We start from the raw sequence: 16,739 nt of genomic DNA, 5'->3' as shown, positions 1-16,739 counted from the left end.
TTGATGACATTTATTTTGGACAATGTTAGATCCACCAGTGATAGTTTGTTGTAAAATAACTGGCACTTTATCACTTAGCCGAGTTTCTGCCTCAAATAGTAGAAAGGTGGAAGGATTTTGAATTAGGAAAAGAAAACTCTCAATGTAGGCTACAGGTTAAGGGCTAAGGTGAATGCAAAAGTGGGGACACATTTTGTGGTGGATTTAACCGATAAGGCAATTGTGGATTGTGAAGTTTAATGGTGTAGAGGAGTTGAGGGAGAGTATTAGAGGAGTTGAATAGAAGTTGGAGAAATAGAGGGAAGGTTATTAGGGTTGGAGAGAATGTGTAGTGCAAGAGTAGTAGGGTAACAGCTAGGAGAAGTTGGAGGTAATGAGTTGAGGGGAAATGTCGGTGTTATATTAGGAAATTGTTTCTGTTGTAGTGTCTCTGGGTGTTCTTTAGGCTTGGAAACAGAAAGGTGGGTGCATTGTTGCTTATTATTTACACAAGTTGTAGAATTTGAGTGAATGCAGTTAAACATTGGGGAGAGATTCTTGTGACAGAAAGGCTGGAGTAGCTGCAGCTAGACATGAGAGAAGACGCTTTTTGAAAAACGGTACCACTGTAGGTTTTTTGGGCTTCGCCCGCCCCTTTTTTTCCTCGCAAGTGTAGAATTGTGAGAGCACTGGTCCCCTGTTTGGGCGATTACAGAGGGGGCATTTGCCTGGGTCTCAGCCACGGGGCAAAAAGGGGTTGGCCATCAGATAAGGGTTGTGCTTGGGTCTGCATGAAACAAACATTCTACCCATGTGTGGGAGTAGGGGGGGGGGGGTGAAGGGCTATTGATTTGAAGTTTGGCCCAGTTGTACCTCTACATTGGAGAGCTCTTCTGAGAGGACTCCCATTGCATTATTCAAAAAGGACAAAATGGTGCTTTTTGACCTGAGGCACTTTCCTTTTCCCCATGACCGCCAGATAACCTCAGATAACACCAACAAGAAATAAACCGCTCAATGTGAGGAATATGAGGAATGATGCACAATAATCAAGAGCACCTGGTTGGTGACATGCAATACACCTTCCAGGATGAGAAGAATGGCACGCCCTGGGCAAAGAGAGTCCCAAAAGAGTCCAATGGGTTGGAAGGAAGAACTACAACCAAGTGGTCCCCAATCAGCCAATAGGCAATCAAGGTTTGGAGCAGTAGAGATGAAGATTGGGTACTTGAGCACTGGGATAGCAAAGTCCAACAAACCAGGTTAAACAAGGTCCAAAGGTCCAGGGTCTGCAGAACAATACTGTACCAACAGCACCAGCAGTAGAAGTGGCAGTAGTAATAACGTCACCACTTAACTCCTCCCCCCATTCCTGCTAGCCACCGCCTTCACCCACACACACCTGTACACCAATGGACACCATGTGTGCTGGAATTGAAATAATGGCGGCGGTGGAGCTGTATGATCACTCCTTCGGGCCACTCAATTGATTATTGGCCAGCTTGCTGTCTGCCTGGTTGATATGGTGGCGAAATAATGAGGGGGTGCTCATGAGTTACAAGTTTCCAGAGCAGAAATACACTGAATGACAACACGGGCCTGCCCACGAAGATTCACCTGGGCCCTACTCTGTAGGACTGCCATGCCAGCCTGCCACATGTTCCACACGGAGCCAACCGATCCTGCGTTGAGGTCCAAGTATGTGTGAAGCTCTTGGGATAGGTGGGCAGTACATTGCGCGTCCACCATGCACCAAGCATTGAGGCGCCATAGAGGCTTGCTTCTCCCGTTACTTTTCCCATATTGCAGCACAACAGGGGTATGGTTGGAGATACCGCAGGGCAAGATATTTGTGGATCCCACATTGGATTTCCGTGGCTAGAGGAAGAAATAATCAATCCTGGACAGACTACCAGGGGGGACAGAGAAGTGAATGTGTTCAATTAATCCTGGGTGCATCAACCTCCAGGCATCTCAGAGGGCCAAGTACGTCCTCCACCCCTCTAGTGGGGAGGAGGATTGTATGTTGTCCTCACCCCTGTCGTGTCAAGTTTACGGTCCATTACAGCATTAAAGTCAGCACCAATGATGGTAGGACCCGATGGAAGGTCTAGAATGGCGTCTTGAATGAGGCGTAGGGACATCCAAACTCGATTCAGTGGATTGTACACGCTAAGGAAGTTGTGGTGCTTCCACTCAATAAGGCTTTTCACCCGCAAAGGCATTCCCTCATCATCTGATACTAACTCGCTGACCGAGAAGGGGAAAGGATTTGTGGACGAGGTTAGTGACACCCCAGGAGCCCCTAATGTGGCTGGCATGGTAAACCAAGTCATACCCAAATCGGGCAAGAACTGGGCAGCAGGTGCCGAAGAGGTGTGTCTCCTGAAGAAACAACACAGTGGGGGAGTGGTTGTTAGCAAAGCAAAGTTTTCTATTTTAATACGGTCATTTAGTACATTGATGTTCCAAATCAAAGTGGTGAACAGCACCATCAATCTACGGTGGCCAGATGGGGGCAGAAATAAGTAGGATGTCTGGCAGAATAGTTTCCACTGTTTGCCTGGAGGAATCTGTGGCACAATGAAATTAGTCGATTTGTGTACTATGTTGGTGAAAGAAACCGTAAGGGAGCAAAAGTGTGCAAACTCCCAACAGACCCCCCAACACCTCCCCCTACCTTACACTTCCAACCAGAAGCAGCTGTTGCCCAAATTCCCTCATAGAACTGTTGTACGGCTTGTACCTCTCTGGTAAAACTTTGCATTAGTTGGACAAACATAAACATTAGGATTGTGCTAGACTGATTGTGTGCACACCCTCAGGATATGTTGGCCTGTATCCCTGCTAGCTGACAGTGCACCATCTGTGCCCTACAGGTTAACAAATGTGTTTGCATCCTGAGAACATTACAACCCTGGTCCCCCAAGGAAATCGTGGTAACAGATCTAAGATCTGTTTGGTTACTCATGCATACCCAAAGAAATACGCCATAAATACTCAGCAAGGCGTTTCAATATCAAGCTTCATGCCTACCAGACAACAATATGCAACAACATTTGCGCATGTGAACTTTATCCCTTGTACTGAATGTTAACGTTTTCGTGATAGTGTGCTTACGAAGTGGAAGCAATGCGGTTTCAGAGAATATTATCCTGCACAGACACACAAGCAAATGTATATCAAAAGTCACTGTGTAAGAAAGAAGGCCACTTAAGAAATATGAGCATGAAAATTGATGGTTTCTAACTGGGCCTATCCTAGCCACTTGACAGAACCACACAACATGTGAGGACGTGGAGAGGTTGCCTTCCCTGATGCGTTTCTGGCCAGTATACATGAAACAAAAGAGAATAGTGGAGCATCCACGGGTTTAGTTATAGTAATGTCCTGAATTACCATAGTGGGGACCCAGGCATAGAAGCATAGAAGCTTGAGGGAGATCCCTTTGGAGGTGACAAGTTCCGCTGTCAGCACCAATGCAGTGATCACTCTCCTCATCGGATAAACTCTGCCTGCCCACAGCGGTTCTTGGTCGTCTCTTGGAGCACCATCGTCCTCGTCCCCTAACCCCGTGTGCCTCAGCATCAGATTTGTTTAACTGTGGAGCAACCAGTCCCTAAAGGGGGCGGGGGTGTTTGAGGCCTAAGGTTTATGTGTTCCGCTGCCCACTCCGCCGCTGCAAAGTCAAAAAAGAAAGAGCGGGATTATTGGAGGATGTTAAATTTTCCAGGGAACATAAGCATATATGAAAAGTTTATTGCCCAAAGCTTTTGTTTCACTGAGTCGAAAGCTTTTTCGCCAGGCAGGTGTAGTCCAGAAAAATGTGAATGCAGCCACCCTGACAGTGAATGGGCCCCTGCGACCTTGCTTCCCTAAGAATAGTATTTCTGTCTCTAATATTATGAATTTTGGCCTCAAGGGGACGGGGGGTGGAGACTGCTGTACCAGATATCTCTGAGCGCGCTCCAGCACAAAGTAAGAGGATAGATGATCGGATGAGACCCAGGATTTTATCCGTTCTTCAGAAATTTTTCCAGGGTCATCCCTTCCACTCCCTTGGGAAAGCCAATTGAACTAAGGTTATTCCTGTGGTTTTTGGCACCCTCCGGGTACACTTACAGTAGTTTGGTGTTTGCAGTTTTTGTGGAGTGTGGATTTAAGCTCCTGAACAGTGTCCTCAAGTTCAGAGATACGGCCCTCTGCATCAGAGACCCTGTCCACTACGTTGCATAGATCTAGTCACAAAACGGCGACATCCCTTCCCACTTCACTAATCTTGATCCTGAGGGCCGCTGAGGAAGCTTGAAGGATCGACTCCATTTTATAAATGTCCAAGGGCACCAAGAATGGCTACGGATTCATAACAGGCTTAGGGGCCTCCTCAAAGGATGTGGCTTATCTGTCAATTTTTGTTTCGAAGGAGGGTGGACAGTCCTTATTCAGAGTGAGTTTGAAAGTATGGATTCCAATCTGCAAGAATAAATGAGAGATTGGTATGCTATCTACGTCAGCAGCACAAGCAGCCGCTCCACGGACAAGTGCCCCTAGGGTACGCAGTAGATCAAGAAGGTGATGAGCTTGGGGAATAGTGAAGGGCCAGCAGACATTGGGACAAGCCCTCCTTCCACACAGGCCTGGAGAAAATCCTAGGATGCGTCCACCGATCCTCCACCAGTCCAGGGGGAGGGATCAGAAAGAAGAACTCTCAGGAGGATCTCTCCCGCCCCTCACACCAACCCAATCCGCCCCCCACTCCTCGGAGACCTTGACCCCCGATGCAAAGGAGGGGGGATTGTGGGCTCAGGAGGCCCGGGAAAAGCTCGCTGGGCGTGGGCAGCAGAGGAATGTGGGTGTGTGGGAGCAGGATGTGCTCCACCCCAAAGGGGTTGTAGAGTGTAACTCCCTAGGTGCCAGAAAATTCAGGCAGCGTGGCCTGCCGTAGGCCTCCCAAGAGCCTTGGGTGCAATGAAGGCTGGAATGGGAACCTGATGTGAAGGGGGTCGCGGTCCCCTACTAAGTCTGCCGCACTCTGGCAGCGGCTGTCCCGCAGCACTGATGGGCACCAGGAACCCTGCCATTGCGGTATCCGCGTCCAAGTAGCGGGTTTGGACGTGCCAGAGATGGGGGATCTGCAGCAAATCCAGCTCCAGGGCATGGGGGAACAGTCCTGGGGAGTCTGGGAGCCCTTCCTGTGTAAAAACAGAAGGCCAGCAGCAGGATGGGCACCGAAGCAGGTGTCCAGCAGAGGAGCTCTCTAAGGAGCATCCGCCATCTTGGATGGTCAGGCCACATCCTCATCCAACTTGTATCTTTTTTTTTCTGTGTAAAACATTTTGCTATCTAACTTGTGTTTTAAGTTTTTATTGTATTTTAGACAAGCTTGCATCTTGTTGTCTATGTACATTTAACAAGCTTATTCCAAAAAATAACCTTTTATAATGGATAGTTTTTGCAGGAAGTCTAGTTATTGGTTGGGGGGGGGTAAAAGCCACACACTGTCATCAACTGCAATCCTTGTCATGATGCATCACAAAGACCACTGAATTAACCTGAGTTTTACCCTCTGGTAGCTTGGCACAAAGCAGTCTGGATTAACTTAGAAGCAATTTCTAAAGGATTTATGCATCACACAAACAGTAATAACAAACAGTAATAACAAGGATGTCGGGTCTAGCAGTTGTTGTATTATTTTTCTAGTTGGTCCCATTCTGAGATACAGTATTAGTAATTTAATCTGTACATAGGACAGCTAGGCCTGCCACTGTGAAACTAGCTTTTTGAGCCTCGTCACTTTAGGGACATTATAATATTAATTTTCTACACATCCCAGCACTTTTATATACCATGCATTCTACATTTTGTAGTACAAGGCTTGCATAGTGCTAACTTTCAAAAAGTGTTATTTTTACAGGTTGCATAGCTGGTTTTAAACTACAGCAGTCAGGCTATACTGGGTAGGCATGTTGCCCTGTTTGCACTGTGGCAGTAGGCACAATAGGTACTGCTGTCCACATGAGACATTTAACGTAGGGTGCACTTTCTACACCATATACTACTAGGGACTTACAGGCACTTTACTCTTAGTTAGTTGGGGTAAATTTCACCGGGTTCTTTAGCCAGCAACAATAGGAAAACAGAAACAAATACAGGGTAATCGTGCAGAAAAGGATCCCCTCTTCTCATCTACAGAGTGATTTTACCTGTATTGTCGAATACCTATTGTGTACCATTTAAAGAGTATGCTTTAGTTTAGCCAATAGCTTATCATTTGTTGGCTTTCTTTTCACTCTCATTCCCTTGCTTCTCCTTTCTTATTTAGTGGTTTTCCTTTGTGTGTCAGTTTGTGTCTTCCCTGGAGCAGGAACTACGTTTTTCTCTTTCTTTGAACGTTCCTCCATACAGTGTTGCTCCCCAACTCTTCCAGCTCATTCATAAATTCACATCAACAGATATATTTTTGGCAGGTATGGATAAAAAGCATCATTTGTCCTGTTGTTTTTCTTTTTTCTCCTGCCTTCCATTTCACAAATTGCATTAAAATCTAGACTATGGATTAGAACGGCAGTATTAATGGCACTTGAGTGTGGGTTTGGGAGGAGGTGCTGACGGCCGCTCTCAATTAGTCTGTATTTGAAGCAGAAGGTATACTTGATGCGATGAATAGTAGATTTCTCTTCTTCTGGACAGTTATTATTGTTTCTTGGGAAGCTACAAAGCACCAGAGGGACAGATGATTTGCTCCAGTTCAAAATGGCAAGAGTTTTCCTTTAAATTTTGACACTTCAGATAGCTGTTCTGTTCTTGTAAGTACCTGCAACTAGTACTCCTTGCTATTTATAAGTTAGATCACATGCAACAGCCTTTTAGCATTCTATCCAGAGTTTCCTTCGTTAATTTTGAAAAATAAGCTACGCCGTTTACAGTGGTTGAAAAGATTGAGTTTTGGTTCAGTTTCGAGAGATAGCTTGAGATATGTGTTTGCTTTTTCTTCCAGTATTCCCAAAGGTTTTTTTTTTTTACTTTTCACTATGCTTTACAAACAAGCATTGGCAATGCCAATAGATAAGAATTTGTACTCTAAAGGGGAGAGCTATTGACTTTGCCAGTGCGTATTGGTAATCCCACATACACCAGGGCATACGATCTGTGGTTTAAGCCATAGATTACAAGCCCTATATTTCGATCTATCATGCCTTTGTCATAGCATCCACTTGAAGTAAGCCAGGTTGTGTGTAGAACTGAGATTACTTAGTCATTTAAAAAAATAAGGACTCATGTTTAGGGTTTCTAAATATACAATGTATTATTGGTATAAAGACATGTAGTATCTCCCACCCGCAAACCCCAGTCATGTAAGTGTTTTCTCAGTCTCAGTGTTTTCTCAGTCTCAGCAATAAAAATTACATGAAATTAGTTATAACATTTGCATTTATTAGGTAAATTTAGGAAATATTAACATGCCCTGCATGCAAAGGTTTGTGTTTCTAAGAAGCTCAGCGAGAGACTCGCTCTTTGGTTGCTGAGTATTTTAACACTGGCCACTTCGCACCGGCTAACTGTGCAACAATTTCAGAGCTGCAGTCTTGGAGCATAACTTTTATGAAAGGGGTAACCCTTGGCAAGTGGCCCAGCAGGGCTTTTCACCTGAGGGAGTGCAGCAAATGTACAGTCCGACTATCGCTATGTTTAGAAGTCTTGGGAGCCCTGCCGTCAGGATTGAGCTGACATCAGTAGTATTAAAGGGGGCTGACACAACTATCAAGCATGTCTAATAACTCACAACTGTTTTGACATTAGATGAAGCGACATGCTTGTGCTCACGTTATTTAATAAAACGCAATGAACAATAGATGTAAAACGCAATGAAAATCGACGTAATTCTCTGATTGGTGATATTTTCTTATTTTTTAACAAATGCTCTTCTCATTGTTTTATCTGAATCTTGTCTCTCATTTGCATTCTCTGCATTCTTAAATGTATTCATGAACTCAGAAGCTATGATGAAGGGTCACTCTGTACGCTTTATCCTCCATAGGTGGCTTTGGTTGCAATCAACATTGTTGGTGATCCTGTAGATTACAACGAGGAGAGCATTACTGTGAGTATTGCAAGGACTTGAGCAAAGTTACATTTTTAGAGTTCTTTTCAGATTTTATTGTTTTCTGCACAAGGGTAAAATCAGCAGAGAATTTCGCTTTAAAATATGTTGTGATTTATTAGGTCTCTCAGAAGACAGCACATGTTCTGTTTGTTGCAAGACAGCACAGTGGACTTGGAAATTGCCTATCGTTTTTTTTTTCATTATGGCTCTCATTTGCTTCTAATAAGTTAGCATGTGTAGGATTCACTTCCTCTTCAAAGCTTTGTCCCTTCCCTGGAGCACGGACCCATTACTTGTGTCCTTCCATTGCCCCGTTTCCAGGTGCTTCTGTTTTCTTTTTTTTGTGCACTCTAAGACAGCCGGAAAACACATGCGCAATTCTAGTCATGTATGTTTCCACCTCTGCTGCTCTTGCTTGTGCATCGCTAGCTATGTGCTTCTCGCCCTCCTCCATGATGCCTTTGTGTCCTTACATAACCCCCAACAATTAGTTTTTACTTGTGTGCTTCTCCCACCACCACCAAGTTGTACTCACTCTTGTCCGATTGCTCCCACCACCTTCTATTCTCTCTGTTTACTTTCCCCGCTCACCTTGTTCCATCCACATGCTCTCCAGGTTGCTTACTCCTAGTCACGCACCCCCTCCTGTTCCTTCTCTAGCTTTGTGTACTGCTTATGACCTCATATATTACATCATGACATGTTCTAGGATATCATTAATCACATCATTGATGACATCTAAAATGAGATTAAAAATATCACTGTGCATGTCAAGTGCACCAGTTAGTTACTTCAGATAACTATAGCTGGTGAATTTCAGTGTTCTGTTTAGTTAAAATAATATTTTTCAACATTTTCTCCTAACTGTAGCATCACCGTAACCTTTGTTTTGTTTCAGTGAATTTCTAAGGTTTTTTTTAATGTGAAGTAAAGTATTACCATTCCAAACGATAAAATTCACTTTAACCCTTGTTTTTTCCCCAGAGAAATGTGTGTGTGTGTGTGTATATGAGCTTTCTATTGCATGATTAAGGCAGGTGATGCCGAAACGCGTAGCAAAGGAATGTAATCATTAAACCTGTGGATTCAGTGAAAGTCGTTGGTGTCGGCGCCCTTTCTTTGGTCGAAGATTGGAGTTGGTGGTTGATATATATATATATATATATATATATACACATATATATTTGTGTATATTCCCTTTGCAACATTCATATGCAGTGCAAAGAATGCATGTCTTTAACAAGAAAAGGAATGCAAAATGCAGTCTGTTAAATATAACATTACACACTGGTTGAAGTAAAAAGTGCATTGGATGCAACTCGTCCCACAGTGGTCTGTACTGACAGTTTTCCTATCTGGCCAAATTCTTTTTTCCAGTGCATGAGAGAAGGATCTAAGGACACCTCAGAGGCAAATTTGCTTTTGAAACTATATGCCGGGACAGGAATCCAATTTTCTGTCTTCACTTGATGTTTTGTTTATCATTTACTGTTGAATAGTAAAAACGACTTCCTAGATTCAAAATGGATTTCCAGTCAAAATGCCTTCTTTATTCTCAAAGTGACCTTCAAGTGGATTGCAAAAGGCTGTATGTGATGCCCATGCAGTGTGCCTAGTGTGCTTGCTTGTCTCTCTTTCTGTTCTAGATTGTGGCAACATATGTATAAAGATGTCAAAAAGAACTTTAAAAGACTTTGAAGGAATAAGACCGAGAGGGATGAGTAAGAGGGGAAAAAGAAAATAAGAATGGAAAAACCAGCTTCTGAACCTACTTCTCTCTCTCTCTCTCTCTCTTCTCTCTCTCTCTCCCAAAAGCCTAAAGATTTAGGTCAAAGGAGAAAAGTTGTAAAGAAAATTAAGGGAAAGCATTATCACTCATGATGCCATCGCAGACTGGCGTCGACATCTCAGGCAGTGATGTTCTGCACAGACCTAGTTTTTTGTTGTCCATTCTTCTGCCTTTGAACTTTTTCTGAACACTTCGTTTGAAGAACTCTGTTAAAGTTATAAGACAACCCTGCTGTCATTGTACCTTCTATCTATTCCAATTGCCTGTTCTGCTTCATGGATCAGCTACCAAAGCTACAAGCTAACCTGTTGTCATTGCAATTCTTTTTCTCTCTTGTTGTACTTGTCCCTATATGCTGCACTGTACAGTGTTCCCTTCACAGACAGTAGGGCAAGTAAGATCTAAGTTCTGTCTTTCGTATATACCAACAAAAATCATGCCCATTCATGGATCTCTGTCATTAAACATTTTTAAATCACTGCAATTAACAGTAGCTTCTTCATAAAAGTCTGAAAATTCAGGTTGTTCATTCTGCCACGTGCGTCATATCCCAACCCTTGTCTTCTAAGTCCAAACTCCCACAGTTTTTACCTGCAAAAGCTTGAGATGAGATGTTTCTAAGACTAATTGATTATATTTGGTTGCAGTAGGTTGTATGATGGCATGACTGCATTTTTCAAGTGACGCTGTAGAGCATAGTAAATGGTGGCTCTGTGGATTGTCATGTGTTAACATTTGATGTGGGTATATTATGGAAGTTGTGAGCATGTACAATGGTGGTTGTTTGGATGTATAATGTATGTGTGTGGGCATCAGATTGTACTTATGTGGGTCTATGAAGGTAGCTGTGCAGGTATTTGCTATTCAATCTATGACTGTGTTTCGGTCTGTGTAGACATATACTGGTGGTTGTTGAGACCTAAAATGGTGGATGTGTAGTCATAGGTGATGTTGGGTGTATTTGAAGGTGGGTGTTTTGTTATGTGAGGGTGGATAATAGATCCACTGATGAAGTGTTTGGTTTGCCATTGAGGTGGGATTGTTAACTAATGATGATTATGTAGACCTATGTATCATGGTCAGTGTGTTGGTGAATGGAGTAGCTAATTATTTTTTATGCTGCTTGGTGTGTTTTTTTGTTAACAATAACGTGTATATATGCCGGGGGGTTGGATGTACTGTTGATTGGTGGGGTGGGTTTGGGACATAAGATGAAGGGAACACCCTAACCCAATAATTTCATGGCTTTTTTTTTCTTTATTTTTTTTGCAATGCCACTGTTTACATATTAGTCAAGCTATACTCCATTTCAGCTCTAGAAATGTCATGCTTTTTCTTTATTTTGAATTGGGGTTGTGGGATGTATGGTGGTGGGTGTGTGCAGCAAGTGATGTTGGTTGTGTGGAAGTATGATGTGAGTGTTTTGTGTTTTATTTATAATTTTCTATAGAATGGAGTGATATTGGAGAATGTACAGCAAACTGATAGATTAAATAAAAATGAATCCAAAGGATATACATAGTTAAAATCAGATGCAAATTGTAATTTAAATTTGGAAGTGATGTTTCCAAAAACTATCTGTCCCAGTAATCAAATGGTGCAGATAATAGCTACTGTTCATATATTTAATTTAACAGTGGACCAATGATCAGAAAGGTGCTTTATACTTATAAGTGCATAGTCAGGGGCTGGGTAATAGGTTCTATTAGCTACTATTAGTGAATAGATATTGTGATAAGAATAAATCTATAATAAAAGGTGACCTGAACTGGACCAGCACTGAGAGGCTATCAAATCTAAGGAGGTTGTGGAGGTATGAGGGTTTATTAGCCTTGGGCTAGGAATTCTTTCATTCACCTCTTGTCACAAGCATTGCACTACATATAATTCTCTGTGCTGGAGAGGCTTATAGTAGCTAGCATACCAAAATAATTAAAAACCCGACTGAAGATTGCTATTCTCCCAAATTTCATTTTAAATATTTGAAAAGGAAGACCTACATGATGTTTGGTAGCTTTGTGAAGTATCAAAATGGGTTTCTTGTATAGTATTTGGTGTGTTGAGGTATGATGATGGTTGTGTGAACCTATGATGGGTGTAGGTGGTTTAGATTTATTCTTCCCGTTTTATCCTACCCTATCCCCCTTTCTGACCATCCCAACTCTTCCACACCCTGTGTAACCCTCCCCTTATTGACCCTAGTGAGTCCCCACGCAGCTCTCACCAAAGACTCCTCTTATCCCATTTATGGTGCATTGTCATGTTCCATGAGGATGATGGACGCACCCCCCTTTTTTAGGTCTCGCCTAGCTATTGCGTTTATGCAATTGCTATGCGAGACTCTAGTAAGAGGGGCATTTCAAAGTGCTCCCAAACGTGGATTGCATGGCGAGCACACGCACAATCACGTGCATCGTGCCGCCATGCAATCCGTTTGGGGAAGCGCTTCAGCCCACTGGCGCGTGCACGTGTAGCCACAGCCTCGGCATCATACTTCAAAGGGTCCGCTCCCCCGCCTGAATGCGCTCCCCCCGCCCCTGCCACAGCATGCCGAGAGATTGTTTCCTCATGGCGCCTCTCACAACTGTCCATCCCCCACCACAGGGCTAGTCTCTCGGATGCATTGCCATCCATCGATTTCACTTTCATGCCCGTGTTCTCTTTGCCTTTCAGCACACAGCCCGCCCTCCCCCCTCCGTGTTTTCTTGCAGCTTTGCCCAGATCTGAGTCTCAAACAACCAAAACAATAAGTTTGCCCTGCACGCTTTCTGCGCTTACAAAGTTAACATATGCTGCGCTCATTCCATTTTCATCCTTCTAAGGTCGATAACATTAGCTCCATTAATTCTGCGTCTAAGGATTTAAATAACCATATGTTTTCTTGCAACTTTAGGCACTTCACACACACAGCCCCACTGCTCACACACACAGGCATCAAGGCAGCAACAGAATGCTCTGAGCCCCACCAGTGTTTGCCACACACACATGCCTCTCGCATCTCGTGTTTTCTTCCAGCTTTGGCCCGTGTTCTCTTTGCCTTTCAGCACTCATCTTCTCCGTAACCACCATTTAACTAACATCCTGCCACACTCATTCCATTTTCATCCTCGCTTTCACTTTCATGCCCGTGTTCTCTTTGCCTTTCAGCACATAGCTTCTCCGTAGCCACCATTTAACGACCATCCTGCCACACTCATTCCATTTTCATCCTCGCTTTCACTTTCATGCCCGTGTTCTCTTTGCCTTTCAGCACACAGCTTCTCCGTAGCCACCATTTATCGACCATCCTGCCGTAAACACCATTTAACTACCATCCTTTTAGTTAAAATAAAAGAATTGCCTCTAAGGGTTTAAGGAACCATAGAAATACAAGGCAAGGCAACATACACTCCGAATGCCACTCAGAGCCACATAATTACATGCCACATAACTACAATGCACTCAATACAACAGACACTCCAAATACCACTCAGCGCCACATAATTACACCACATAATTACACTACACTCAATGCCACATGCACTCCAAATAACACTCAATGCCAATTAATTACAATGCAAACAATGCAAGATACTCTCAAAATAACACTCAATGCCACATAATTACACGCCACTAAAATCAACATACACTCCACACAAAACCACTCAGTGCCACATAATTATATTCTACATAATTACACTCTATCTATCTATCTATCTATCTATCTATCTATCTATCTATCTATCTATCTATCTATCTATCTATCTAATCTAATCTAATCTAATCTAATCTATCGAATCTATCGAATCTATCGAATCTAATCTATCTATTCTATCTATCTATTCTATCTATCTATTCTATCTATTCTATCTATCTATCGGACTATTGCACTCTATCTATCTATTGCATCACCACAGCATCACTTAGCAGCACCACTCAAGGGCACCACTGCATCACTATGCGCTACCATCAATTAACGCCACAGCATCACTCGACACCACCACAACGTCACTCGACACCACCACAACATCACTCACCGCCACCACAGTATCAATCTGTACAACCATTCAACAACAACTGGCTCTAATATGTTCTCTCAATATTTAGGCTTTATTACAAATGGCACAAAAAAAATGATTATATTTAACTTCTGTTCTTGGATTTTAGGCGCAATTAAATACACTAAACCTAATCTTCACAAGAGTTATTAACAAAAGTTTAAACGATTGCCATTATAATTTACATTAACTTTTATTTAAGTATTAATTATTTGCAAAAATTAAAAGCCATTGTTATTTGTAATATCAATACATCTAAGTCACGTAAATACAACACATATTGCATTACAAATACTATAGGTGTCACATTTGCAACAGTTAAAACAATTGACATTGTACATGAGGAAGCTAGTAATTTCAATATTTTCAATACCAACACATAAATAAAAAATTAGTCAATTTACAATACAAAAAGCTCAAACTTTCCTAATGCGAGACCTATTGCATTGCAAATGCTTGTTGTTTTTTGAACTTTAGGCCATAAATTAATCCACCCCTTTCTTCTTCTTCCCCCTTCCCCCTTCCCACCTTCCTTCCATTCTTCTTGCCTTTCCCAATCAGAAACAAAATGTTGGCTTTATATGATAGTTCAATGATTTGGACCTAGAGTTGATCTTTGAGTTTGTTCTCTTGTATTTTCCTTGAATTGTCAGAAAGACATGCTTGGCTACCTCATTGTCCATAACAATGTCAAATGTTCATTTTACAAGCACCTTTAGTCTAGCAAGCTGGAGCAGATCTGCCTGCATCCCTTTTGGTCTGGAAAGAGAGATCATCACCTTAAGCGTCCTTATTTTTGATGTCTTGTATGACCTTTCAGAAAAAAATTGAAACATTGATTAATTTGGTAATTTAAATTATTTTTACCGTAAAGCAATCGATAGAATTTTTTCCTTTAGTCTAAAATCCCCAAAGTCTACTAGTAGTCTTCTTGGATGTGTGCAATTTTCCTTACTAGAAAATAGTACTCAATGGGCTCTGGTTATCGTTAAGTCTTCTTTAGACCCTGGCAACACTAGGGCACAGATAAGGTGTTTTATAACCTTTATTGGTGATGATTTCTGTTCAGGAATTCTGACAAATCTAAAATTGGATGTTCTTGATCTGTTATTGTGCTCTTCTTGATGTTTTATCAATCAAATCTCATAGGAATCTTTTTTGTTTGTTTTGCTATATTATTATGAGAGTCCTCACAGCCCGATACACTTTTTTGAAAATAGAATACTTGATTAGGTAAGCCATCGATTTTTTTTTTCTCCCCTTATTCTTTTTTCTCCAATCTTTGTATCTGATTGCCTAATGAGATTGTAAATGTTATTGTTTTTCTTGATTTAAGATCTTTATTTTCTGAAAGAATGACCTGCAACAGATATTTTGTTCCCCTATTTATGACCTGCATTCGAAGGTCTGATTCTTTTGCTGGGTCCTGACTAATTTTGTCCCTATGAGCATCATCAGTATTGGATATGTCTATACGATCCAATTGGTGTTCTTGGAGTAATGCGATTACCCCTTTCAGCACACTTTTTATCACTTGTCTTGGGTTCTTGCATTAATGCAGAGTGCTGAATAATGAGCAATGGATAGTTCTTGCTGCTTCTGCCTATTCCCAGCGGTCCTACTATATCCGGTTCAGCAGCAGAATACCCAGATTATGTTTCTTTATTGTTGTCATTATCGTTAACAATGTCTTAGATCTCTTCTAACCAGTTGTCTTCCGCAGTAAATCCTTTTCCCCCCAAGTTAAACTCTGCTCTCTCGTCCATGGGGGAGTTATCTAGACTTTGGATTGGTAAACATATTGGAATCTTGCCTTTTTAGCCTATGATTTAGCTGTGTTTCCCTAGTTGAGAGTGTTTTAAGGATAATAAATTAGAAATGCTTATCCTTTGACCAATGAAATATTTTTAGACTTTGTTTATTTCTGTACCCAAGGACCCTCAACACAATTGTAGACTCTCACATTCTAATTGGCTTGCCACGTTTGAAATTATTTGCTGCAGCTGTCACTGCGCTAAGTGATTGAATGCAAATGCCAGTAAATCACACATTATGAAGGACATATAGAGCTATCATATAGTCAGAGGAAATAACCTTTAATTGAGAGAATGTAGATGTGAGGGTTCTAGGTGAATTGACATTACCATACACAAAGTTTGAAAAACGACACCTTTTTCACTGCTGGTTTTATTGTTACATCTTTGCTGTCATTTTTATGTGCGCCACTAATCTTTTTCCTGACACAAGGAGCTAGCTGGCCAAATGCAGCCATGTAGCCAATATGACAATTGGAATTACAGATTAAACATAGTAAATAAAACAAAAGTACAACCTAAAGCATTGCTAAAAACGTCCTATGTATATGTAGGTTTTCCTCTGCCTTCAATTCCCTCAGACCACACTTACCCATTACATTTGTTCCACTTTCTGCACAGTAAATTTCTTGGTCTGTCTACATCTAAATAGCTCAGGTTTGCCCATCTCTGATATGAGGCTGATAGACTGGTGCTGCACTCTGTAATTGTGTCACAAACGTGCATCCTATACTTGGATGTTTAAACACTACCTCTGTGATTTCAAACTTTTCACTGACGCAGGTCACATTAATTGTATTTTTACCCATGTATTATCTCCCTCATTGCCTATCATTGAACAGTCTTTTTTTTCTACTAGCCAACAAGAGACACGCTTATTGATCAATATCTTGGAAGTAGCCCTGATGACCCTGCTTTGGATGGAACCTACGTTGGGTAAGACTGAAGGATATAATGTTGTATGATTTCTTGAACCTTTTAATTCAGATATCAACACTCCTTCATTTTAGATGCAG

General features: G+C 41.8%; 1 protein-coding gene across 2 annotated transcripts in view; it reads left to right on the top strand.

The window, feature by feature from the left end:
• CEP104 (centrosomal protein 104) overlaps positions 1-16,739 on the top strand; it is a 726,468-nt gene that overhangs the window by 149,411 nt on the left and 560,318 nt on the right. For both annotated transcript variants that reach the window (XM_085608861.1, XM_085608862.1), the window contains exons 5-6: positions 8,018-8,080; positions 16,583-16,659. In XM_085608861.1, the coding sequence (XP_085464987.1) occupies positions 8,018-8,080; positions 16,583-16,659 (140 nt within the window). The remainder of the gene's footprint in view (positions 1-8,017; positions 8,081-16,582; positions 16,660-16,739) is intronic.

Source organism: Triturus cristatus, chromosome 1_2 (genome assembly GCF_964204655.1).
Source record: "Triturus cristatus chromosome 1_2, aTriCri1.1, whole genome shotgun sequence".
Taxonomy (NCBI): domain Eukaryota; kingdom Metazoa; phylum Chordata; class Amphibia; order Caudata; family Salamandridae; genus Triturus; species Triturus cristatus.
This window is presented reverse-complemented; position numbering and strand designations above follow the sequence as displayed.